Source organism: Myodes glareolus, chromosome 21 (assembly GCF_982192425.1).
Source record: "Myodes glareolus chromosome 21, mMyoGla1.1, whole genome shotgun sequence".
Taxonomy (NCBI): domain Eukaryota; kingdom Metazoa; phylum Chordata; class Mammalia; order Rodentia; family Cricetidae; genus Myodes; species Myodes glareolus.
In genome coordinates, this window is record NC_142046.1 from 42,444,967 (window position 1) to 42,472,509 (window position 27,543).

General features: G+C 44.1%; 1 protein-coding gene across 2 annotated transcripts in view; it reads right to left on the reverse strand.

Annotated features, from left to right (window-relative positions):
* Positions 1-23,270, reverse strand: part of Pla2r1 (phospholipase A2 receptor 1) — a 127,643-nt gene extending 104,373 nt beyond the window's left edge. For both annotated transcript variants that reach the window (XM_085681064.2, XM_085681065.2), the window contains exon 1: positions 23,002-23,270. In XM_085681064.2, coding sequence (XP_085537190.2) covers positions 23,002-23,122 — 121 coding nt within the window. In that variant the 5' untranslated portion in view covers positions 23,123-23,270. The remainder of the gene's footprint in view (positions 1-23,001) is intronic.
* Between the last annotated feature and the right edge of the window lie 4,273 nt (positions 23,271-27,543).

Here is a 27,543-nt window from a genome sequence, read left to right on the forward strand (position 1 = left end):
TGAAACTAGCCCCTGTGTTCCCATGCTGTTTAGTGTCTTGTTAGAACCCCGATGTGTTCATCATAATGATTTAAAATTCCCTCTCAGGTTGATAGTCCCACAATCTAGGCCATCTCTGAGTTTGGTTTTTAGTTCTTTTCTCTCCATGTGTATTTTCTTGTTTTTACTTTCTGATTTTGGTTGAAAGCTGAACTTTTTTCTCCCCGTAGGACATGAGATGCTGAGGTAGATTTTGATTTTATGCACAGAAAGATTTGCAGCACACCTTTTCTTCAGTGAGATCATTAGTTGAGAGTGCAGGCAGGAGTGTTGCCATGGTTACTCTCAGTATACTGCAGGCTTTGCATCCTTACACTGCTACTTTGCTTTCAGGTACTAGCTACACAGAACTTAGTCTCCAAAGTCTGATCCTCAGATCTCTGCCTGAGGTCTTTCTTTGGGGTTGAACACCAAGAATCGTGTATTACCAACACCTCCCAAAACCCACTGCTATTTTTCCTTGGAGCTTTCTACCCTGGAGAGGCTGGCAGGAAGTGGGCCGCTGATGTGATGATGAGTCTTAGGTCCCAGGCAAGTGCGATATGTAATCATCTCCAACACACACATATTTGTACCTGTGCCACTGTTATAACCACGTTTCTGCCATTACCAAGACCAATGTTTACACATGTGTATATGTTTGCATTTGTCTTCATAGGTGTGGGAACATTTATGAACATGTGTGTATGCACACATTTATGTCCATGTGTGGGAAGGTCAGAGGTCAATTTCAAGTGTCTTCAATTGCTCTTTACCTTACTTTTGGGGACATCCTCTTTCACTGAACCTGGTGCTCAAAACTTTAGCCAGGCTGGCTGCCATCCAGTCCCAGGGATCTTCCTATCTATGGATCCTGCACTAGGATTACAGGTGTGTACCACCATGCTTGGTTTTAACTTGAACTTAGGGGATCCAAACTCAGGTCCTCATGCAAAGCTAGCCTTTTGTCAACTGTGGTAGTTTTAATAAAAATGGCCCTCATAAGCTCGTATGTTTGAATGCATAGGGAAGGATCAGGAGGCATGGCCCTGTTGGAGGAAGTGTGTCACTGGGGGTGTGCTTTGTGGTTTCACAAGCCCATACCAGGCCCAGGATCTCCCTCTTCCTGGGGCTGTAGATTCAGATGTGGAACTCTTAGCTACCTCTCTTGCACTGTGTCTGTCTGTTCTGCCATGCTTCCCAACATGACAATAACGAACTAAACCTCAAAAACTGTAAGCCAGCCCCAATTAAATGCTGTCTTTTTATAAGAGTTGTTATAGTCGTGTTGTCTCCTCACAGCAAGACAACACTGATTAAGATAGAAGTTGGTACCAGGGAGCAGGGTATTGCTATGACAGGCCTAAACATGCTCCATGTTGGTGGAATATGGACTTTGGGGATTCAGATTAGGAAAACAGTTGAATGCTTTAAGTAAGATTTAATGGGTCACCCTAGTAGAAGTATGGAAAACAGTGCTGAGGATGATTTGAAATGTAGGGGCCCAGCTCAAGAGATTTCAGAGGGAAAACTATTAGTAAGTGACCTAGAGACTGCTCTTGTGATATTTTGGCAAAGAATCTGGTTACTTTCTGCCCTTGTCCAAAAAATCAACCTGAGGCTAAGTTGAAGACTTTTGGATTAATGACATTAACAGAGGAGATTTTAAGACAGCCTAGAGCACCTAAATTTGGTGATGGATGACTAATGAGCCAATGACAGATAAAGTCTTTGGGGGGTTGCCCCAACCTAAGACAGAAAATATGTTTGGACCTGGATGATTTCCCATGACGGGTAAGGGTATTGCCTGACATCCAATGCCACCCAAGACAGACCTAATCATATAATTTATATAAAAGGAGGACCTGTAGGGCCCATGTCTACCCTTGCTCTATGACATATGACATATGACTATGTGACATATATATTAGTGGGCACTCTTATGCATATCTATAATGAAAAGGAGCACACTGAGGAAGGAAAAATTTAAAAAATGCAATGTTTGATGTGAGAAAGAGCACCAGGGAATGTAACGGAGCTAAGTCAAGGTATTGTCAGTGTTCAAGAAGGTAAAAGATTAAAGGAAACCCTAAACTAAGTGGAACAGAGTGGTGACCCCAAGACAAGACTCCACCCAGCTAAGTTTCTAACTTGTGAAAAGGAATTAAAGAAAATTAAAGAAAGGAAACCATGGAGACAGAAAGCTGATGACAAGAGAGAAGAGCAAGCAGCAGACCTCAGCAGCTTTGGCCACATGGTTCTGACTTTAGGGTCAAAGAGACAGGAAAGTGTTGACAGTGGTTTCTGTCCCATCCAGTCCTGCAGCCATTCAGTCCTAAAGAAACACACAGAGGCCTACATTAATTATAAACTGGTTGGCCTATTAGCTTAGGCTTCTTATTAACTCTTATATCTTAAATTAGCCCATAATTCTTGTCTGTGTTAGTCATGTGGCTTGGTACCTTTTATCAGCGAGGCATTCTCATCTTACTTCCTCTGTGTCTGGGTGACAACTGCAGACTCAGCCTTTCCTCTTCCCAGAATTCTCTTGTTCTCGTTGCCCCACCTATACTTCCTGCCTGGCTACTGGCCAACCAGCATTTTATTAAAGCAATACAACTGACAGATCTTTACAGGGTACAAGACCATTGCCTCACAGCAGGAAAGAGGTTGTGGAATCTCTCTCTTCAGCTAAATAAAGCCACGGAGCTCAGGCATGTGTCAGGGGTGTCCTTGCATGGAGGCCCAGAAAGGCCATTGCATGAAGCTGTGAAAGTGAAGCCTGGGTTTCTTTGTAATCTCCAAGATGTTAGAGATGCCAGAGTCATGGGATACCTGCTAAGGAAAACTGCTAGCAGGGAGTAGAACCCACCAAGGAGAGAGAAGCGTGTTGTAGTGAGAAAAGCTGAAGACTTGGAGATCTGAAGAGCGCTTTGACATCAGACGTGGAGACGCAGAGTTTGGAGTTTGCCCAGCTGGTTTTTCATCTTGCTTTGGTCCCATATTGCCTCACAATGTTCCCTCTCTTCCTTTGTGGAATGGCAGTGTATATTCCGTGCCACTGCCTTTTGGAAGTATGCGATCTGTTTGCTCATTTTGATTTCACAGTGGGTTAGAGTTAAGAGACTGTATGAGTCTCTGAAGAGACTTTGAACTTTGAACTTTCGAACAGTGTTGCGATGTTATAGACTATGGGACTTTTGAAATTGGCCTGAAAACATTTTTGCATTATGATATGGCCACCAGCCTATGGGGACCAGGGAGCTGAGTGTGGTGGTTTGGATAAGAATGGCCCCTATAGGTTCATATATTTGAGTGTTTAGGGAGTGGCACTATTGAAAGGGTTAGGAGGTGTGGCCTTGTTGGAGGAAGTGTATTACTAGGGGTGTGATTTGAGGTTTCAAAAGACCAATGTCTCTCTCTGCCTGCTGCCTGTGGATGCAGATGTGAGACTCTCGGCTCCTTCTCCAGCACCATGTCCGTTTACATGTTGTCATGCATCTCAACATGTAATGAACTAAACTTCCTAAACTGTAAGTCAGCCCCAATTAAATGTTTTATTTTGTAAGAAAAAAAAAGAACCAGATTTGGCTGAGTGGTAGTCGTGGTGTACTCTTTTAATCCCAGCACTCGGGAGGCAGAGGTACATGAATCTCTGTGAGTTTGAGACCAGCCTGGTCTACAGGACGAGTTCCAGGACAGTCAGAGCTATAGGGTTTCTCTGTATAAATAAAAAAAACCAAATAAAACAGCAACAACAACAACAAAAAAAGCATTTTAAAAATCCCAGTCTCACTTTTTCAAGTTCATGTACCATTATTTCTATTAAGACTCCTCATGTTTTGTTCTTCCACACCTCCTTCATTGCAAAGTATATACTTAAAACAACTGAGAAAAAGAAAGGTTTGTGACATGAACAAGTAGTGTATTGGTGGCAGGTTAAATAAATGGTCTAAGAAATTGCACATCACCAGGATTTAAGGTGAAAAAAAAATAATGTTTTAAGTTTCCAAATTAATACATTTTTAAGGGAAAAGAGTGGCAGAATCAAGTATGGTGAGATCACACCAGTAATCACCAAAATATTTCCCAAAGCATAAAATACAACCAGATGAGCCTGGTCCATGCTGGTGATCTCCTGGGGCCATGCCGGTTCTGTTTCAGCTTCCTTTAGGGAAAGTGAATTAGTGTGTATCTTAAACAGGTAGGCATGAACAAATGTGCTTCCTCCCAGTGGACCAAGCTAACAAACGATTTGAGCCACTTTCCCATCAAGTCACAACAGAATCTGATCCTAATAGTTCATGTCTCTGTGTCTGTCCACCCTCCCTTTATTAGTGGCAGGGTCTTGCTGGTTTGGAGGCTGGTCCTGGGTTTCCTCCCTCTGCTCCAGCCTCTCGCACCCTGGGATCTCAGGCATGAGCCACCACACCTGGCGCCCAACACCCTCAGTTTCCTTGAATTCACAACGAACAGTCTCCCAGTGGACCATGAGGAGACACACCGTAAGTTAGAGCTGCTACTGTGTGCGCATCTCAGCTGTCCCTAAAAATTCTGCAATGCGGAAAAAGGCCACTAATCCTTAGTGTGTGCCATTGTTGGATTTCAGAAGATGGAAATCAAGTGTGGGAGGAATCAAGATTGATTATATATGTCAAGGACATCAGTTCTGCCTGAACAGCGACTAAATGATTAATGAAGTACTGCCTGAATTACTAAACATCTTTGCAGGGAAGTGTTATGTTCTTCCCTTCCTAATTATAAATTTGGGTGGAGGAGAAGTATGGATTATTAGACGAGACCTACAAGCTAATTAACATTCTTTAAAGCACAGTCAAAATAGTATCTGTTTTTTCCCTACTGAGTTTCTAAGCAGGGAGAAGGAACCCTGGCTTGATCAACTGCTCATCTTAAGCTACTTTTTTCATGACTGCAGGTGGCCCCTTCATTCACTTATTCATTCCAAAAGCACTCACTGGTGCCAACCGTGTGGGAAGGACAGGCTTGGAGGCCAAGAATTGTTAGTCTCTCTGTCCCTGGAAACTATCAATCTCTATGTTCTGGGATCTTGAGAACTGCCCTAGCTAGTATAACGAAGGAATTCCAATCAGTGCTGAAGAAACATGACTACAATCGTACTCAAAATGAGTCTGTGGCAATAAGTAATTAAAATAAATCCAGGACAAAGAAGATAGATCACACAAAAAGACACTTAACGGAGCCTCCCACGGCTGTCAGTAGAAAGAGGATGGGACTCCCTTCCATGTAGGGAGGGAGCATGTGGATCCATGTGCTTGCCCATCTTCCAGGGAAAATAAGCTGAACAGCCCTGGGTAGAACCTGAGTTTAGCGGAGGAGACAAGATTCACTCAGAAACCCAGACCCGTGACCTTCAGAGTTAGCTAGGACAACTTATCTAATTGAACCATTCATTCACTGTTTCTCTTCCAAATTCACTTTGCCTTAGGATACAAGTTCAAAATCTACTGAGGACTGTATTCCACTGTGGTTTATTTTTACATATCCTGTCAAAGCATTTAGAAAGAAGGAAATGAACTCGAAACTTCCAAGAGCAAACATGCAGTGACTGAACTCCTGGGGACCTGCTGATGGAAGGTATCTAAGCCAGAGTGCTGCCCTCAGGAGTGAGTGCCGGGGACAAAGGTGATTATAACTCAAGGCCAAACTTACGTTTACCTAACAGAAGTCCAATGCAGTAGAAACCAGAGATAAATGGCATCATTTTGGTCTTGAATATCAAAGGATCACAGTCCTCATATTTTCACCCAAGAAATGCTAACTAGGGGCCTGATATTGTAACCGCAGGTGTGAACTAGTTCTAGATAGCTGCCTCTGTCTGTCACACAACATTCAGTGTTCGAAATAGCAGGGGACTGAGTTCATAGATACCCTGGTGGCCAACCAAGGGATCCTGCAAAGAGGATAAATGCCCTGGACACAGCTCAGAGATGATGACAATAGTTAGCCTTTGGGCAATGACAGCATAGCTGGAGATGTTGGCAAGCCAGGGACCTTCGCAGGAGCAGCCCCAAGCCAGCGACCTCTGTTGGAGCAGGCCTGAACCAGCAACCTCAGTGGGAGCAGCCCCAAGCAAACGACCTCTGTAGTAGCAGACCGGAAGGACCCCTGGAATTACAGAGTGATCCTCAGGAGCATCAAGTGACCTCCGGGAACACCAAGTGACCCCTGGAGTGACTGAAACAATGGCCCTGGCTGCAATGAGGAGCAACCATCTGAGCCTAGGATCCACTGGCACCTGGAAGATTGATCACCAGAGACACAGCCCCAACTACACCAATCAGAGGAAAAGATGGGTAGACAAGGTAAGAACACATTCAACACCACAAAGTGCAACATGACACCAAAAAAAACTAGGGGTTCTATAACAGCAAGACTTGCACAGCTCAATATACATTAAGTAGAAGAAAATGACCTAGAAATAACTTTAGGAGAATGTTTAAGGCCCTTAAAGAGAAAATGAAAAATTCTCTCAAAGAAATGGAGGAAAAGACAAATAATTGGAAGAAATCAACAAATTCCTTAAAGAAAACCAAGAAAAAGCAATCAAACAGATGAAAGAAATGATTCAAGATTTGAAAACCGAAATAGAGACAATAAAGAAAACACAAACCAAGAGAATTATGGAAATGAAAAATAAGAGAAAATGATCAGGAACCACAAGTTCCATGCATAAACAGCAGAATACAAGAGATGGAAGAAAGAATCACAAACACTGAAGATACAATAAAGGAGAAAGACTTATTGGTCAAAGAAAACATTAACTCTAACAAAAATATCCAGGAAATATGGGACACCATAAAAAGACCAAACCTAAGGATAATAGGGATAGAAGGAGAAGTACCTATGAAGATGCAAGAAACTTATAGAACACCAAATAGACTAGACCAAATAAAAGTCCCCTTGACACATAATAATCAAAATATTAAACATTCAGAAAAAAGAATATTAAGAACTACAAAGGAAAAAGGTCAAGTATCATATAAAGACAAATCTATCAGAATTACACATGGCTTCTCAATGGAAACAATGAAAGCCAGAAGGTACTGCATTATACAGCCATTAAGATACCACGGATGCCAGCCCAGACTACTATATCCAGCAAAAATTTTCAATCACCATAGATGTACAAAATAAGATCTTCAATGACAGAACAAGATTTAACCAATACCTAGCCACAAACCCAGCCCTACACAAAGTACTAGAAGGAAAACCCCAACCCAAGGAAGTTAGTTATATCCACAAAAACACAGACAATAGATGATCTCATAGTAGCAAATCTCATTGAAAGGAAAAATATACACAGTAAAATAAACAACAATGTAGACTAAAATAGCAGAAACTGGCAATCATTGGTCATTGATAGCCCTTAAAATGGACTCAATTCACCTATAAAAAGACACAGGCTAAGCGATTGGATGCAAACACAGAATCCATCCTTCTGCTGCATACAAGAAACACAACTCAACCTCAAAGACAAACATCGCCCCAGAGGAAAGAGTTGGGAAAAATTTTCCAATCAAATGGACCAAAGAAAGAAGCTGGTATAACTATCCCAATATTTAACAAAATAAACTTCAAACTAAAACCAACTGAAAGAGACAAAGAAGGCCATGTCAAATTAGTCACAGGAAAAATCCATCAGGAGGAAATCTTAATACTGAATATCTATGCACCAAATACAAGGGAACCTTCATATGTAAAAGAAACACTACTCAAGCTTAAATTGCACATTAAACCCTACACACTAATAGTGGGAGAATTCAACACCCCACTCTCACTACTGGACAGGTCTATCAGACAGGAAATTTACAGAGAAATAAGGGAACTAACATGTTATGACTCAGATGGACTTAACAGACATCTATAGAATATTCCATCCAAACAGAAAAGAATATACCTTATTCTCAGGACCTCATGAAACCTTCTCAAAAACTGACCATGTACTAGGTAACAAAGCAAACCTCAACAGATTAAAAAAAAAAATGGAATAACCCCATGCATCTTATCGGATCACTGTGGCTTAAAATTGGAATTTAACAGCAACACTAGTTTCAGAAAGCCCACAACACACAGAAATTAAACAATGCTCACCTGAATCATCAATGGGTCAAGGAAGAAATTAAAGACTTCCTAAAATCCAATGAAAATAACCATATAACATAATCAAAATTATGGGACACAATTAAAGCAGTGTTAAGAGGAAAGTTCATAGCACTAAGTGCCTACATAAAGAAGCTGGAAAAATCCCACACTAGTGGGTTAACAACAGAACATTTGAAAATTCTAGAACAACAACAATAACAACAACAACAACAACAAAAAGAAAGCAAACTCACTCAGGAGGACTAGATGGCAGGAAATAATCACACTAAGAGCTGAAATCAACAAAATAGAAACAAAGAAAACAAAATAAAGATTCAATGAGACAAAGAGTTTGTTCTTTGAGAAAATCAACAAAATAGACAAACCTTTATTCAAACTAACCAAAAGGGAGAGAGAGAATATCCAAATTAAGAAAATCAAAAATGAAAAAGTGGACATAACATTAGACATGGAGGAAATCCAGAGAATCATGAGGTCATATTTTGAAAACCTGTACTCCACAAAACTGGAAAACTTAAAGGAAATGAACAACTTTCTGGATAAATATCACTTAACAAAATTAAATCAAGACCAGATAAGCAAATTAAATAGACCTATAACTGCTAAAGAAATAGAAGCAGTCATCAAAATTCTAAAAAAAAAAAAAAGCCCAGGAACAGATGTTTCAGCTCAGAATTCTACAAGATTTTCAAAGAAGAGCTAATACCAATACTCCACACAACAGAAACAGAAGAAACATTGTCTAACTCTTTTTATGAGGCTACAATTATCCTGACACCCAAACCACACAAAGACGTTTCTAAGAAAGAGAATTACAGACCAGTCTCACTCACAAACATTGCTGTAAAAATACTCTATAAAATATTAGCAAGCCGAATTCAAGAACACATCAGAAAAATCATCCACTATGATCAAGTCGGCTTCATCCCAGAGATGAATGGATGGTTCAGCATACAAAAATCTGTCAATGTAATCCACCATATAAAGAAACTAAAAGAAAAAAACCAAAAACCAAAAACAACAAAAAAAACCAACCCAGATGATCATCTCATTAGATGCTGAAAAAGTCTTTGACAAAATACAACATCCCTTCATAATAAAGATCTTGGAGAGAGCAGGGATACAAGGAACATTCCTAAACATAATAAAGGCATTATACAACAAGCCAACAGCCAACATCAAACTAAATAGACAGAAACTCAAAGCAATCCCACTGAAATCAGGAACAAGACAAGGTTGTCCACTCTCTCCATATCTATTTAGTGTAGTACTTGCAGTTCTAGCGGAGCGGTAAGACAACAAAAAGAGATCAAGGGGACGCAAATCAGAAAAGAAAAAGTCAAATTCTCACTGTTTGCTGATGCTATGATAGTTTCCATAAGTGATCCCAAAAATTCTACCAAGGATCTCCATAACTCATAAACACCTTCTGTAATGTAAGGATACAAGATTAACAACAACAACAAAAAAAAAAAAACAGTAGCCTTCTTTTACACGGATGATAAATGGGCTGAGGAAGAAATCAGAGAACCATCACCCCTCACAATAGCCACAAATAATAAAAAATATCTAGGAATAACTCTAACCAAACAAGTGGAAAACCTGTATGACAAGAACTTTAAATCTTTGAAAAAAGAAATTGAAGAAGACACCTGAAAGTGGAAAGATCTCCCATGCTCTTTGGTAGGCAGAATTAACATAGTAAAAATGGAAATCTTACCAAAAGCAATGCCCATCAAAATCCCCAGCAAAATTCTTCATAGACCTCGAAAGAATAATACTCAACTTCATATGGAAAAGCAAAGCAAAACAAAGCAAAACAAAACAAAACAAAACAAACAAAAACCCAGGATAACCAAAAGGAACTTCTGGAGGCATCACAATTCCTGACTTCAAACTCTACTACAGAGCTACAGTTTTGAAAATAGTCTGGTATTGGTATAAAAACAAACAAGAGGACCAATGGAACCAAATGAAAAACCTGGATATCAATCCACACACCTACAAACACCTGATTTTTGACAAAGAAGCAAAAAAATATCAAATGGAAAAAAAGCATATTCAACAAATGGTGCTGGCATAACTGGATATCAGCATGTAGAAGAAAGAAAATAGATCCATATCTATCACTATGCACAAAACTCAAGTCCAAATGGATCAAAGACCTCAACCAACCACATTGAACCTCATAAAAGAGAAAGTGGGAAGTACACTTGAATGCATTGACACAGGAAACCACTTCCTAAATATAACCCCAGTAGTACAGACACTGAGAGAAATAATTAATAAATGGGACCTCTTGAAACTGAAAAGCTTCTGTAAAGCAAAAGAGACAGTCAACAAGACAAAACAGCAGCCTATTGAATGGGAAAAGATCTTCACCAACCCCACATCAGACAGAGGTCTGATCTCCAAAATATACAAAGAACTCAAGAAATTGGTCATCAAAAAAACATATAATCCAAAAAAATGGGGTACAGACCTAAACAAAGAACTCTCAACAGATGAATCTGAAATGGCTGAAAGACACTTAAAGAAATACTCAACATCCTTAGTCGTCAGAGAAATGCAAATCAAAACAACTCTGAGACTCCATCTTACACCTGTAAGAATGGCCAAGATCACATCACTGATGACTATGTTATAAAAAGAGTAAAACTGGCCGGTGATCATGGCATGTGTCCTTAATCCCAGCACTCAGGAGGCAGAGGAAGGAAAGCAGTGTGCTGGTTCAAGGTGAGCCTGCTCTACAAGAGCTAGTTCCAGGACAGGCTCCAAAACTACAGAAAAACTCTGCCTTGAAAAGCAAAAATCAAAAAAAAACAACAAAAAAAGTAAAACTAATCACCCCTGGTAAAACTGACACCATCCCTGATTTCCTGTCTTGTCAGGTCTCTACTCATACTTCCGCCATTGCGATGCAACCTGCAATGAGTTTCTTGCTAAAGCAGAGTTGATGCTAGCGCCATGCCGTTGAACCTCTAGAGCTATGAACTTAATGAAACTAATGTCTTTATAACTCACAATATAGGCTATTTCATACAGCAACAAAAAGTTAAACACTGTGTGAGGATTCTAGAACGGTATATGAACAGAGTTTCCTGAAAAGAAGCTGTGTCTGTGAACAAAACAACCCCGGGGAGGAGGCTCTGTCTGCTGAGACTGATAGCTGATTGGAATCTCAGTACTGTAGAGACTGGGATTTTGTAGATTCCAAGGCTAGTTACTTTATCTTGGGCTGGTTCTAGCCTCCTGGAACAGCCATCCCTTGCCCTATTCTGTATCTGAACTAACACCTTGTTCTAACAAATAAAAATCTCTTAGAAGCCATTAACACTAGTGTCCACCGACCCAACAGCTAAGTCATCAGAGAGCATCTTGGGCCTTTAGAAGCGCTCCTCCCATCTCATCTGCTTCTCTAGTGCGCCCACCGATGTATTTTAAACTTTTCTTGATTTGTGATTTTCTTTTTCCTATAAAACTAATAAATAGATAAATCAAAAACAAACAAACAAACAAAGAAAGCTGGGAAAATGATGGACTGATGGAATTTGCTGTAACCTAAATCTGTGTTCCCAGGTCATGGCCACTCAAAATAGCTCCAGAATAAACTGTCTCTTATTCCCTTTAAGACAAGAACTGTGGTTTTCACATCAACACATACTTGTATTGGCTAAATTTTTGACTTCATGGATTCAAATGCCTAACAGATGTCTCTCAACTCCCTGAGATCAGAGTGGGGGAGTAGGAATTAGACTCTCTCCCTGATAGGCAGAGAGACAGGGAGAGGGACCAGGACTAGGTGCCAAAAAAGACGGTGAGCTCCCAAAATGGCTGGCTTCTTCACCCTCTTGACCTGAGACAAAAGCTTGTCATTGTAAAACAAAGGCCTTTGGACTTTTTCCCTTGCTGCTATGGGACTGGTCCGACCAAGTTCAAAGCTGTGTGTGGGGTGTTTACACAACAGCTGAGAACCTATCAGTCATCTCATCTCTCTTCAAACTGGCCAATCCTAAATTAGGGAAGGAAGACCCCCCCCCCTTTCAAAGACTTAAAGAAGCTCCAGCCTTCAAGGAGGAGCTGGACTTCAATTTCTGAGTCCCCTGTCTGCGTTGAGGAGGGTCTTTCTGTATGTGTTCTCTCATCTATGAGTAAAGTCTTCCTTTACCAACTGATGGCTATGCTTGAGGATACCTCAGCTGTAACCTCTGACAGCGGAGATTAATCCTGCCTTTTAATTCTTTAACCATCAGAGAAAATGAACCCTGTCAAGACCACTGTACCATAGCAAGAGTTAAAGTACAATTGAATCCTTCTTGCGCCAACCGGAGGCACCTGTAGGAAGTGTCTCTTGAGGGCCTTCTACTTCTACCTGTCTTTAGTGTCTCCTGGGTTAGACAGCTCTTCTCTTAGAAGCCACTGCATAAAGATATAGCGTGACCAGGACAAGCTTTGAACTGTTAATTCTCTGAATGGCATCAGCACTTTTAGCAAACACCACTTGCAACAACAAGACAGAGTTCTAAACAAATCCCATGCTATGGTGGCATTTTAGGCACACAAAGGGCTCTCTAGTATTCGGCCGGCAATACCATAAGGAAGTTGGGTTCTGTGCTGCTCTATGTCTGGGAAGTGCAAGGCAAGTTCAAGGTGACAGTTCACACCAAGTGCAATGCTTAAGACAAACTATTAAGAAATCGTAGCTTGTGAACTGTGCCCAATGTCAATCTCCTTTCTCAGTTCTCCAAGCTTGAAGTCTCTTTGACTCCATCCACCCAAACATCACCCCCTGGCCTCAAATGCGGGCCTGCATCTTCTCTTTGAGTCAGTTTATTTTGTATATGTGAGTGTTGATCTATATGTGTGGTATATGCATGAACACTTGTGTGTGCAGGTGGTAATGGAGGCCAAAGAAGTTGGGTGCCCTGCTTTGTCATTCTCAACCATATCCTTTTGAGATGGGGTCTCTGGCTGACCTAGAGCTAGGCTGGAAGCCAACAAGCTCCAGAGATCCTTCTGTTTCTGTCCACCCTACTTCCCCCAGTGCTGGAGTTACAAGAAAACGTGCAACTACACCTGGTTTCTTCCATGTGGGGATTCGAACCCACATCATACCTGTTAACCCATTCCCCTAGCCTCTCTGACACTATCTTCGTTTGAGTACAGAAGGGTGTGGAGATAAATGGGAAAGGCATGACCCTGTAACGAGTCTGGAGGTGGGCATCTTCTCTCTGGAGATGTATTATCGCTGTATCGGCTTTCAGTATTTGGGTTTGTCTGTGTCCTAGTGAGCGCAGGGATTCAGACTCAGTCGCATGCTTGTGATTCTGTAGCAGGAACGGGGTTGTAAGCTGTTGAACCAAACTCCACATAGCTCTGGGATAGAGAAGTCTGTTTCTCTTCCATATGACTTTGGAATCCAGAAGTGAGGAACTGCCAGTGCTCACAGCCAGGGCTCCTGCCTGGTTCTACACAGAAGGAATGCGGACACGCAAAAAAAGGGCAAGGGAGTCGGTCTTTGCCACGCCTCTCTGCACATAAGTGCACATTTCATCTCAAATTGCCTGAGTGTTATGTAAACTTTTTTAACAGCCCTTGGGGTCCTGTCAATTGCCTTTTATTAATCAACTAACAAGTTAATTAAGTGCAAAATCCAAACAAATAAAACAACAGAAATCCCAAGCCACAACAGTCCTCCTCTCTCAGCTCCTCCTCCCTCAGTGCGCCCCTCCTTCCCTGCCCTAGCATCGTCCTTGATTCAAGGTGTCTTTATTCTCCAGCCGCTTGTAAAACCTGAATAATCGCCACCTCCCCAGGCCCACGGGTCCCCTCTTGCTAAATCTTTTACGTGCTCTTGTCCCCTTTCTCGCTAATCTCCCCAAATCACCGTTCCGGGTCCCAGGAGGCACACAATGCCCTTTGTCACAAGTGGGGAAACCCAAACCCAGCTTAATCAGCTCCACTGAGTACACTCTGTGAGGCTTCAAATTGCCTGTTATCAACCCCTGCAGGTGCGGCAACCATTTAGGCTGCTTTTGACAGTCTTAGCCAGCCTGGACCATTCTCCCTCCTCTCTCCAAGCCCCCAGCCAGGCTCTTCGTCATAATTCCATGTCTTACAAATAAGATTTAAAGCTGAGTTAGGAACATGTTTCTCCCCTTCCGTTTTTCAACCTATTCCTGCGTCATCTTGCCAGCATCTAAAAGGAACGTATCCAGCAGACATCGCTGGGGTAAAAAATCATTATTCACCATGACTCTGTTATCTTCTTACAGCCTGTGTTGAAACTACACATCTTAGTCACCAGGGAGCAGGCTTACAAGGGCGAGTTACAGCAGGACACAGTAGGATCGTTAAACTTCCTGCCCAAATGCCTGAATATTAAAGCCCTGGAGGAAATGATACAGACAGAACCTAGCAAGCAAACAGAAAACAGCTCCACCATCAACTGAGAAAAAAAAAAAAAGATTCGGGAAATGCAAACGACCTCTCTAAAGGCAGAAGAGTTTATACTGACGTGACTAATATACCTTTAGAATGTGCTTGCTTCAAAATTAATGTAAACTTGAGGTAGGTGTTTAGAAGGCAAATATAATGTAACATGGGGGGGGTTGTTTATATCTGTATTAGTTGCCACAAACTCACAAACTCTTTGGTCAAAAGTCATACCCCTATATCCAAGAAGTCTGTGATGAATGGAAGCCCCTGGGCTGGCAGTTGCCCTGGCTTGGACTCCAACTCCCAGCCTGCTAAGCGGTGACCACTCCCCGGGGTGGGTCAGGACCATTTCCCCAGGCTATTTATGCTTGTGCTGGAAAGAAGGGTTTGCTTGGGTCCCCCTCTGTCTTTCTCTCCCTTGCCATGCTCTCCTGACCACCCAAGAGTACAACATTTATTAAACATGGGCATTTTTATTTTGGCTTATCTGGTTTGATTGGATTTCGTTGAGCCGGCGGAGCTTCTCGAATTAGGAAATATTCTTAACACAAACAGAGTGGCTTGAACACCAGAAATATATTTTCTCCTGGTTCTGGAGGCTAAAGGGTGAGGTCAAGCAGGGCAGGGTTGGGTCCTCCTGAGACTGGGAGGGAAGGAAGCCCTGTCATTGCGGTGGATCTGCCATGTCTTCATGAGTTTCTTCAGCTCTCTATTTTCCATGCATTTCTTCACCCTGAATTCCCCTTACCAGGAGTACACCACTGCAGAAGGTGAGGGCCATGCTAACTAACTCACTTGAACTTGTTTTCCTTTGAGAAAACTTTTTTTTTTTTTTTTTTTTTTTTCCGGAATAAGCTCCCATTCTGAGGTGCTGGGGGCTTAGGACTCTACCATATGATTGGGGGTTGAGGGCACAATTCAAACGGTGACAGTCTCCATCTGTGATAGTTTGAATAAAAAATGTCCCCCATAGACTCAGGTATACAGAACACTTGGTGACACTGTTGGCAGGCGCTGTGGCCTTGCTGGAGGAGACACGCCATTGGGCAATGGATTTGAGAATGTGTTGCTTTGTCCCACTTCCAGTTTGCTATCTTGCCTTTGTGTTTGAAGTTGAAGATGTGATATCTCAGCTTCCTGCTCTGACCTCCTGCTGCCAAACCTCCCTTGTCACTGAAACCAAATGAACTCTGTTTTCCTTAACATTACCTTTGGCTGTGGTGTTATACCACAGCAGCAGAAGGGCAGTTAATACACCATCTTCCTTATTAGATTATTTGCAGACTCCCATGCAAAACAAGAACAAGCATCCCTGGCTAACAACAGAGAAATAGCTCTCCTTCCCACAGGCCCACAAGGATTACACTTTATCCCTTAAAACTCCTTGACACACATTTAGTATCTAGACCGGACATAGGTGACCAGCTCCCACTTAGTCTTCTTAGGGGATGTGATGAAGTTGCTGGCCAGCGAGCAGTCCATGCTCAAGCCCCGGGCTGTGTGTTTGCCACTCCAAGTGGAAAATAGCAGTGGTTGTAGGCATGTAGCAGGGAGGAAGTAGTCAAGAACTTACCCCAGAGAAGAAAAGCCAGGTGAATTGAATCCTGATCCTCTGGCTTGTTCTCCCTTGTCCATCACACTTACATAAGGCACATAATCTCAAAGATAAAATTGATTAAGACCTCCGAACTACAGAGCATTAAACTGTATGCTGGAGGCCCTTCTGAGTTTGGGATTCCAAGAAACTACATTGAGCTCATGCCCATGAATCCTTCCCCAGGCTACTTTGAGCTAAGTCAGTGCCATGGAGAAAAGCCTGGCAGGCTACAGAACACACGCTTGAGACTAAAAGAGACTTGGCCTTGGATTCCCCATCTGCAAAATAAGGTTCAACCTAGCATCAAAGGTTCCTCATGGGGGATAGCCTTGGTCATCCGGAACACTTTGGAAATATCAATACAAGTGAAAACAAATCTTAATTTTGAATGTCAGGACAGTGAAAAACAAAAACCAATGTTCATAGTTACATAATAGTTATATAATCTCTTTGAATTTCCTGTTTATTTTCATTCTTGCAAATTTTCAACAACAGTAATGACATATTCCTTTGGAACAACACTAGTCTGGAAAGTAACATAAATTAACAAGTCATGTGACCACTCACGACAGCAGAAAGTGAACGCAGCTCATTTTTTTGAGTGGCTTTATGTCATAGAGCTAATATAGGTGATCTAGTATTTATGAGGTGTTCTTTGGTTTGCTTATTCCAAATTATAATTTAACTTATATATATATAATATAAATTTTAATATTTCTTTTCATTTCAATCAGTTCAAGCTATGACTTATGCTCTCAGCAATATGCCAGCTCTTTTTTTCTCCTAAAAAGCTTTCAAGGAGAGTTTCTGAAGGCATAAGGAAGAAATGGTCCACAGATGTCTCAAATCTCTTCCTCTGATGGATGGGGCTGAGTTCAGAAGGACATAGCACAGCACAATGCTGCTTCAGAACACCCAACATAAATACGGGAGTTGTCAGGTCAAAGAAGAGGCACTGCACGGATGGCTGGACTCCCCATGCGACTTAACCTTTCCAGTCGTTGGCTGAGAACCTGCGTGGGGTGGCACCTGATAACTGTGACAATGAACAATGGGAAACAAGATTCGAAACTTGATGAAGAGCTAAAAGGACCAGGCAAACCGGAAATCTATGTTACTGTGCAAAGGAGGCCTGACCAGCTAAAGATGAAGAGAGAGATGCTGAAGATGCTGGGCAGAGATGAGAGAAATGAGGTCCAGGAGTTTGGAGTGACATATGGCCAGGGAAGGCAGTCTGGTCATGGTTTTGTTTAAACTCCCAATCTCTAGGCTAGGAGAATGGCGTTTTGCCTAAGGACATAGGGGTTTGCTAGAATGGTGTATAAATCAACAGGCTTGCCCATTTTTGCTTTACAAAAATATTCACTTATGCATGGGGGATTTGAAAGCAAGGAGCTGCAGACAGTTTGAAGATCCACTGATCACCCTGGGGCTAAATTGATTTTCATGCTCCAAGTATGAAGTAGGAGAAAGACTGGACTAGGCCGTGGGATCGCAGAGACACATCCAACAATGCATGCATGGCTGGTCTGAAGCCCTCCCTGCTCTCTAAGTCCTGGAGATGCGAGCTGCTTAACCTAGCGTCCCCCTTAGAAAGGTATAGATTGCTGTGGCCTACCTCGGTGTAATGAGATTCAAAGTAGTGCATAGGAACGGACACAGAGTCCTCTCCAGTGTGGGAAACTACTAGGGTCAGTAACGAGGGCATTTCCATGGGTATCAGAAATGGTGCTAACGGAGAACATCATTGTCATGACTCTTTCCCACCACGTTCTCCAGGATGTGGCTCTCAGTCTCCTCTCCCCAAAGCTCTCCCAGGTGGCTGTCTCTCTTCTCTTCCTCTACTGGAGCCTACTGCCCTGAACCACTTTTCTCCACATGCACCACGACTCTGGCGGCAGCAGGCTCCTCTCTGTTCTCTTCATCGGAAAATCTTTAGCTTCCACACAGATACACCAATTCTCTAGCTCAGTGCTTGGCCTACTGGTGGTTGTGCCTTCTAACATAGGAATGAATTTAGTATCATAATCACCATGACAGAATCAACACAATAGTATAGAGTAGAAGAAACAGTATGATATATTGGGCATCTAGTTATACATATATCTTATATGTACTGTGCATTATAGTATGAAATATGTCCGTGAACACTACACTCTTGACTTTGGCTCTAATATTACTCTGGCCGTTGGTTTCTTGACTTCTGCTTCAAAATCTCTTTTCTCACTTACTGTTCAATTTCATGACTACTCCTGCGACCACATCTTCCCAGGAAGCTGTGGGAGCTACACATATTTGGCGCCGGTACCCAGAATGGATACATTTCCCAAATGGGACTTTCCGTGTCTGCTACCCCACCCCCTTCATGAACTTCTCCAACCTCCTTTCACTTACTCATTTTTAAATAAAAAATAACCAAAGTAAATATATATATATATACATACATATGTATATGTACATATTTTATTTATTTATTTATTTATTTAAATTCACACTAGATGCTCCTTGTTAGAACTGACTTAGCTCAACCTTAACTTTCCAGATGATGTCTTTGCTGGGCTGCGGGTGGGGGGGGGAGTGCTTCATTCCAGTGGCCAGTATTCTTGGGTTTCCATAAGATTCTGGGACACTAACAATGAGCCTCATCCTTTGCCTCCGCGACCTTAACAGACCTCGTTCTTCACAAATATAAGAGCCTCACCAGGAGCTTTCAACTCACTGAACTTTGACAGTGACTGATGCGGGGCCCTGGGGCTTTCACATAAAACGTGACACAATACCGTATCTCCCTTTCTTCATATGCCGACTCCCTACTTCTTCTTTAGGAAGACAGGCGCCCTTTGGCGGGCTGCCTGCTCCTCAGCTGTCCCTGCTCAGCACTCTCCGCGTGGCTTGTTGTTTTGCCACCCACTGCTCTTTTCCCAGTTGTTTGTGTTTCTGTGTCTGTTTCTGGCGTCTTGCTTTCTTGGAGACAGTGCCTATCCCTCCTGATTTTATTTCCCCAATATGGGGGTGTGGAGCTGCTGCTGCTTGCTCTGAGCTCACATCTGCTAACCTGGTGCTTGTTCATCTGCAGACAAGACCTACACACCAACAGATGGTGTTTCTGGAAGACCAGAAACACCCAGGAATCAACGTCTCAGGAAGGATAATCAACGGGGCAGGGGGACCAAACACATACACACACACACACACACACACACACACACACACACGGATGGACGTGTGTTAGTGGAAAATGCCACAGCTTTCTGTCCCTGTGTGGACCCACTGAGGCTTCTAAGTGGGTCTTCTCACTGTGGAATTGAACCTCAGTTGCCCATAGTGGGTTTCTTCCCTTCCCTGCTCATTTCCTCTCTCCCTTACCATGTTTCCTAGAACTGCCCCCCAAGTAGACAATCTGCACTGCAAGAAATGCACATCTCAAGGATTGCTTTCTGAGGAGCCCAAAACTGCACAGGGAAAGAGCACACACCATTTATCAGACAGAAACCAGGGAGGCCTTCAGCCATTGCTCACCCCTCTTCCTGTCACCCACCTTGTTTCACTGTCTTTGCTTTAGACAGGGCCCAAGGTCAAGATAATGACCTCAGAGTTGCCATATCCTTATTTTTCTTGGCACTAATTGTTCAGAAGAAGCGCCCTTGCCTGATGGATTTGTGCATCTGGGGAGCTGGTACCACAGAGGAAATTTTCTCACTCTGCTCTGATCAGGGCCACTTCACAGCTACGGCTTTTAACTTTCAGTCTAGATTCAAAATGTATTTATGCCCACTTGGTTGGTTTCCTTTAGCAAAGACTTTGCCTGTCCTTCCTCGGGATGCTCAGCTCCCTCTTTATTCTCCCCTTGCCCTCCCAGGATAGTAGGTGAGAGGTCAACTTGACAACTCAACACAGCCTAGAATCACCTGAATAAGGAGTTTCCATTGAGTCTGTTGGGTTAGTCTGTGGGCAAATCCATGAGGTCTTTTCTTGATTGATACTTAATGAAGGAGGGCCCAGGCCATAAGGAGATATACCATTTCCTGGGCAGGTGGTCCTAGGCTATATGAGGATAGCTAGGCATGAATGTGAGCCCCAGACAGCCAGAGATCTAGCTAGCACTGTTCCCCCATGGTTCATTCATGCTTTGAGGTCCTGCCTTGACTTCCCTCAACAATGGATTGGGACCTGTGTGTAGGGACCTTTTCTTTCCAAGTTGCTTTTGGTCAGAGAGTTTCTTCACAGCAAGAAAAAACTAACCAGAACAGCGCTGCTATCAAATTTTAGCACATGGTAGGAACCAGTCAGGGAAAGTCAACCACAAAAGGCCCTTTGGTTTAGTCAAGATGGAAGTGGGGGACAGGATCTGCCAAGTGCAGTGCTGAGAATAGGAAATGATGGATGTATGGTGGCCGAACTTGCAGAACAGCCTGGACCGGCCAAGGGATGATGATCCTACAACTAAAGGACGATATACACCATTTTGGGACTCTATGTTTTACAAAGGAGAAAACTGAGGTACAGATATCATATGCAGGTTTTGAATTCAGTCTGGCTCTGAAACTCAATGAACTCTACTGCCATACAACACTGACTGATTTTTGCATGAAGATCACTGATAAATGATTGACAAGTCAGCACAACAGAGGTACCATTTGCCTCTCGGGGCTGGTATGTGCTTGGAATGCACAGAACAGTAGTGAGTGTGTAACCTGTTCTGTACAGCTGCTATAAGCCCACTCTTAATGAGTATGGAAACAAAACGATTTGTATTTTCACCTGCTAGATGGATGCCAATCATGGCTAAAGGCAAATCAACATGGAGCTGAAGCAAGGAGAAAGGGAGGCGTTCCAAAACATGTTTGGTTAAGTACATTGCAGCTGTTCCTTGGCTCCCGCACTTGAGTATGAACTTCAGCTGTGCTGGGGAGTCATTTGTGCAGAGGTAATCTCAGCTGAGAAAGCAGGCCACAGGCTTGCCCCAGGCCAATCTGTGGAGGGCCCAGGTTACTGCAGGTGGTGCCTCCCTCACCTCGGCTGAGCAAGCAACAGGGAGCAATCCAGTAAGCAGCACTCGTCCGTGACCTGTGCATCAGCTCCTGTTTCCAGAATCCTGCCTTGTTTGAGCTCCTGCCCTAACTTCCTTCCATGATAGACTGTTATCTGTGAGGTGAAATAAGCCCTTTCTTCCCCAAGTTGCTTTTTCTCATGATGATTAGCCCAACAATAGAAACCCCAAGACAGAAGTAGACACTCTTTCAGGTTTTCTCCAGAATACTGATATTTTGTTCTTCCTTCTTTGCTAATGAAAACTTGATTCACATCCGCCTACAATTCACTTGCAATTCTGCTGGTGCAGGTGATAGGGTCTGGAAGGGGGCCCGGATGACAGTTAGTGCAGAATGCCTGTACCTGGGACAATCTTTATGCCCATGACGTTGAATTTCAGGTTTGCAGGCAACTCCTAGAAAGTGTGGCGGGAGCTGGCAATTCTTATTTTCAAAGTGCCCTTGATTATGGAACATAAAGCTTCATTAGTCACTATCTCAGGCCAGGATTTGGGTCTGCCAAATATAGAAAGGATTAGCTCACGGTGGGTGCTGACCCTGACTGGAGGATCCCCAGATAGGCCTTGTGTGGCTCATTCCCAGCTTGTCTCTCCCACAAGCTGCTGCCTACCACCTAAGCCCAAGATTCGGATGCTAAGATGCAAGGCAGCCAACAGCAGGATGTGTGCGTTAGTGCACGCGTGCTGAGAGGGAGTTCGACTCAGCTGAACAATGTTTGAAGAGCATTTCCAGCTTAGGGCTGCTGCAGAAATGTTGGTGTGTTTTAGCCATGGTGGGCATAAAGTCCCTAGGGAGTGCTAGGAAGTACAACCCAGAAAAAAAATTGTCTTTTGAAAAAGAAATGTGTGTATATATTGAAAGGAAAATAAAAGAACAGAGATCTGGATTACATCTTGCTTTATGCCCCTATTCCAAATGTATTCCTAGGACAGAGTGGGTGGGAGCTGCCAGGCGGCTCTGTCAAGGTTTAAGGTCACAGAACCGCCTTCTGTCACCACACAATCACGCCTTCTGGGACACACCTTCCATGTCTCAGAGACTGCTCCTGTGCTGGTCCCTGAAGGCATTGATCTTTCCTTGGGTTTCCTTCCATGTTCACTGGCAAGTCATACTGTCTGTGGTTGGTGCCCAAACTTAGGCTGAATTTATCAGTTTGTGCACGTGTTTTGGGCTGTATAACTTAATTTTCAGTGGTCCCATGAATATCATAGATCCATTGTTCAGTCTCGAGAAACCGAGGAGCAGAAGGTAGTTTGTGCCTGTCTGTACGAATCTCAAGGCGGCCGAACCCGCTGAGAGTTGGAGCGCGGTGCCCCGCCTCCCCAAGGGGCGGAGCAGACAGGCCTGTTTGGCAGGGGGGGGGGGGTCATCTGTCCTACACACGGTGTCGTACAACGGTGAGCCAAATACTCGCCTTGGTAGGGAAAGAAATTTAGACAGCTCTTCGTCAGCTTATCTAAAAGGTGACCTTCCTGAACAACTCCTGAACAAGCTTGCATTTTGAAGCTATTCCCACTCTTCTAAGTCCTGTGTGACTCGCTCGCCCAGAGATCCTGCCTCTCGCCGCGCCCTAATTCGGAGGCCAATAGGGATGCCGAATGGACAATACGGACCGGGTCTGTCCTTTCTGCCCCGGGACGGTACACTAGGGACCAGAGTACAAACTTGAACGTCTTGCTCAGCCCGTATCCGTTTCCCACCCCTGACTCCCGAGTGCCAATTTGCCCCAACTCCAGCGCTGGGGACACTCACCTAGCCACTCGAGGGCCGGTTCCGGGGTGAGAGTTAAATCCTGGGCGCTGCCCGGGTGAGTCCCCAGCAGCAGCAGCTGCTGCATCCAGAGAAGCTGCAGCATTGCTAACCATTGCACCATCAGGCACTCTAGGTGGCCACGATCGTGTCCCCTGCACTGGACTTCGGTGCAGGAGGCAAGAGCAGCCTCCACCCTTCTTGAGGACTACGCCACCTAGGAGGCCTGGAGACGAACTCGCCTCCCTTGTCGCCACAGTAGGAATACTTTTGGCTCTGGGCGTGGAGACACAAATAGCCAAGTTTTCCCCGCCCTGCCCACGGGGCCTTGGGGAGGGAGGAGGAAGAGGGACCTGGCCCCGAGCAGTCCCAAACACTCCTGCCTTTGGGGTTCGAAGAAGGCAGGGCTGAGGAGGTCCCGGGGGTTGCCCTTCCTGCTCCACCAGTACCCAACCTTCTCTCATTCACTTGGGTTTGCTCTCCCCCACTCCCCCCGTCACTCCCTTGGAGTGTGAGCAAGCTGATCCTCTCCGGGAGAAGAAAGCTGCCAAGTGGATTTGCAAGGGTTTGGCGGGCCGCGGATGAGTCTGTCTGGTGAACTCAGACCTGGGACGCCCCTGAACACAAGAGATACCTAGGGGCGCTACCTTGTCTCCAACATTGCCCCAGAGTAACTAGAAGACATCTCCACTATCGAGCTTTATCCTGACTTAAAATAACCCTAGGCTTCTGCTTCTTTAGATCATCTTTATCTAATAAAATATCCCAGTGTAGAGCCGAGAAACCCAGGCAGAGAGGTGAGTGACTGGATCTCCCTAGAGATAAAACAATGACAGACAGCTACAAGACACCAAACCCTGACCAGAGGCAGTTTTTCTAACTGCCCCCCCCCCCCTTAGATAACCAGCCTTAACTGCACTGGGAGCATTCGACACACAAGGGAGCAGGTTTAACAAGACCCACCTAAGCAAGACCTTGGAATTAGAGGAGGAAACTCAAGAAGAGGGAAGACAGCAAGAGGGAACCTGGTGGGGAAAGGGGAACAGGTGATGTGATCTTCGAGGACCTGTATTTCTTACGTATTTTGTCGATTGCAAAACTTACAAGTACAGGTAGCACAGTGCCTGACTCAGTAAACATGCCTCTGCCTGGAACTGATAGCCCGGAGTGAAGGTGAGAGTGAGGTATGGGCTCAGCCTCGCAGAGGACCGACAGCTCTCAGTTGGAGGGTGAAATAAGCCTGGAACTCTGGGAATGAGCGAGGTCCGTGCACTTCTGCCATGGTGAGAGCCTGGGGTTGGAGGCATCAGGTGTGTGGCTTAAGGAAAGATGAGGTACTGTCTGGTTGTCCTCTGGGAAGAAAACTCAAGGAGTAAGAGGCAACTGGAGATTAGGAGGAGAGATGTCCCAGTGTGTACCCTCTAATCCATAGCGAGTCAGTGTATGCAGAAGTCAGTATCTATGCCTGAAAACATGTGAAAAAAGGAAAAGGCGTGTTGTGAGCCCAGCAGACCACACAGTCTGCAGCCAGCAACAGTGACTTTCTCTCCACTGACCCCAGAAGCACATTACTGTGGGACGATTGCCTACGATGGGAAGATTCAGTCCTGATTAAGCTGCCTGGCATCCACTGTAGCAGGCAGGTGCAATCCAGGTGACCTATTTAGGTAACAGGGTTGGTTACAGATGTTAATCTCTGGAGAGAAGCAGGGCAGTGGGAAGAAAGGGGAGAGAGACAGGAGGATGTGGAGTGGGCTCTGTAGGTCACACCATGCATGGGTGACATGGGTGACGGGTGGTGGGGAGAAGCCGCGGGCTGGGACAGGAAGTTGTAAGAGACAATGGTTAGAAGGAAGTGCTTCTACGAGAGGTTGTGTGTCGGGCTAGAACAAAGGAAAGCCACGGGGCATATTAGGAAGTGAGGCAACGTGGTTAAGTCTTCTACTTGCTAGGATCTCAATTTTAGCCTCTGTATAATAATGAGGCTGGGGAGCCTTTTCTGATCCATGCAGAGAATGTTCTAAAGCAGCAGAGCTCTGAAGAGGAGGAGGGAAAGGGAAGGGAAACAAGTCATATTTCATCCTCAGAGCAATTAGAGTAACGAAGCTGAGGACAGCTTCCTGGCCTAGGACACCACATATCCTATTCGCCATTAAAGACTCAAGAAGAGCTACCGTTTTTTTCATGTCTTCCCAGAATGTTATTATGGCTTAGAGGCAGAGATCCATGCTGAAATTTTTAATCCTTCAGGAAAGAATGATTCTGCTTATTCTGGACTTCCATTTCAGGATTTGTTGTTGTTGTTGTTGTTGTTGTTTTGAGACAGGTTTTTTTTTTTTCTGTAGCTTTAGAACCTGTCCTGGAACGAGCTCCCGTAGACCAGGCTGACCTTATAGAGATCCGCCTGCTTCTGCTTCCTGAGTGCTGGGATTAAAGGTGTGTGTCACCATCAGGGCTCATTTCAGGTTTTTGAGGCAGTGGAGGATGGTGGCCACCTACCAGCACGGTGACTAGCGTTCCCCTAAACCTTTGTCTGTAGAATGGGGAGAAAAACATCTCATTGTGGGATCACGTTCAGAATATATTAAATGAGCTAATGGAAGCAAAGTGCATAGCACAGTCTAACCTGTTGTAAATATCCATCCCTGGTGAAATTACCTGGCGCGAGTGAAAAGGAAACACACAACATGCAACAAACCTGCTTAGGAGTTTATTAGAGGGGGTGTGTACAGGCCTGGGGAATTGGTGTGGGGAGGGGTGGGAGAAGGCACGTCCATTTTTTAAAAGCTGCCTAGCGCATGCACATAGGGGGTCGGCGTGACTATGTCCTACACAGGTGACCAGATGACGGGCTCATGCATACGCGTAGGAGCTTAGCTGAGTCATCGTGGACGTAACCATGCATGCTTGCATGTGGGTCACACGGGGCCCTTTAACATTCAGGCACCTCCATGCCCAGGGCCCGTCTCCACGTGCATGGCTCCAGAACCCGGAAGTATCTGCCTTGTGTGGCTGAAATCATTACACTTGGGAGCTGTGACTGTGTCGGGAGGAAACAGCCAGAAGAGCAGACTCAAACTCAGAGCAAGACTACAGAATGGTGGGTCACTGGGGATGTCTCTTGCCCCCACTTTTAGCATCTTGGGCAGGGACTCTGCCCCTGTGGACCCGTGTCCTTCTGTCTTATCTTTTTGACTTTGGGCTAGCTGTCTACTTCTATGTCTCACCTGACCATATCTTGAAGAACTGCCCGTATCGTACTCATCTCTGAGTCTCCTGAATCCCACACTTCCCGGCATTTAATAAGCACTTTAGGAACTCCTGCTGAGGCAAATAAGCATAGAGCGAAGCGTAGCATCCTGGCACCCCACTGTACACCCCCTTTATAATAATAATAATAATGCACCCTGAAGCCCAAGACCTTACCTGTCCATAGGTTGTATACACACACCACTCTGAACAATGGGATAGGTTTCTCCTCCCCTTAACAACAAAGTTAGGACAATTTGGTTGCACAGTCCTCTGAACCAAACTGGACCAAACCGGATTTGAGCTCACATGCAATAAGCCAAAACTGTCTTCGCGTTGAGCTTTTAGGGAGACTCTCCCATTTATCATCTTATGACTGTGCACATAACTAAAATAAGATGAATTATGGGAAGGAATATGCACATTGAAAAAATTTTTATGTCACCCAGTCTTTCACTGAAACTAGAGAACCACCCAAACTGTTTCCCTTAGTAAGTTATGAGTGTGGAGTCACTTCATTAGTCACCAGTCTGACTCGATAATTTTAGTAAAATGGAGGCTTTATTTTATCAAAACAACAACAACAACAAAAAATCAACAAAAAACCTGGACAGGACCAAATCAGAGAGTTCTCTAGGAAGGCCATGACTATTGTTAATCCAAGGAATTTAAAGGCAAAAATCACAAAGTTACAATTTTGGGGAGCCAGGTTAACTCATGCCTTGTTTAGGTGCAGGCAAAGCTTGATTTTGTGACAGATGTCCTGCAAATGCCTCCGCCATCCAAGCAAACAAGGGGTTCATACAAAGTCAGAACTTAGCAGTTAGCGTGTGAGTCTTGCGACCCCATTTCCTTGTAAGAATAGCTGAGGCAGGGAAAGATGCAACAACCATCAGCAGTTTTTAAGAATAGCTCAACTGCGCTGGAAGTCGTCCATCTTGGGCGAGTTAGCTGCCAGGGTACTTTCAAGATAAGAGCAGCTTCCTCATGGTTTGCAAGTTAAAAACAACTTTGTTTTTACAAGACTTTTCAACACAATAATTTTTCCTCTAAGCATAACTCTCACCATCCCAGTAAACAGTGCCTCATTCTTTTTAGATGCCACGAAAAGGCACGCCGGGCAGTAACTCGGGCCCTGGAGTCGTCACTGTGTGGCTTCCTGTCAGTCCCCTGCACTGCATCCTTTCCAATATGTTCCATTGCTTTGCTCCGAACTAAAGCTTCCTTACCACTTTCCAACCTGTGTGGGTTTTTATTTCATTCTTGAATGAGGCCAAGAGCCTGGAAACACCAGGC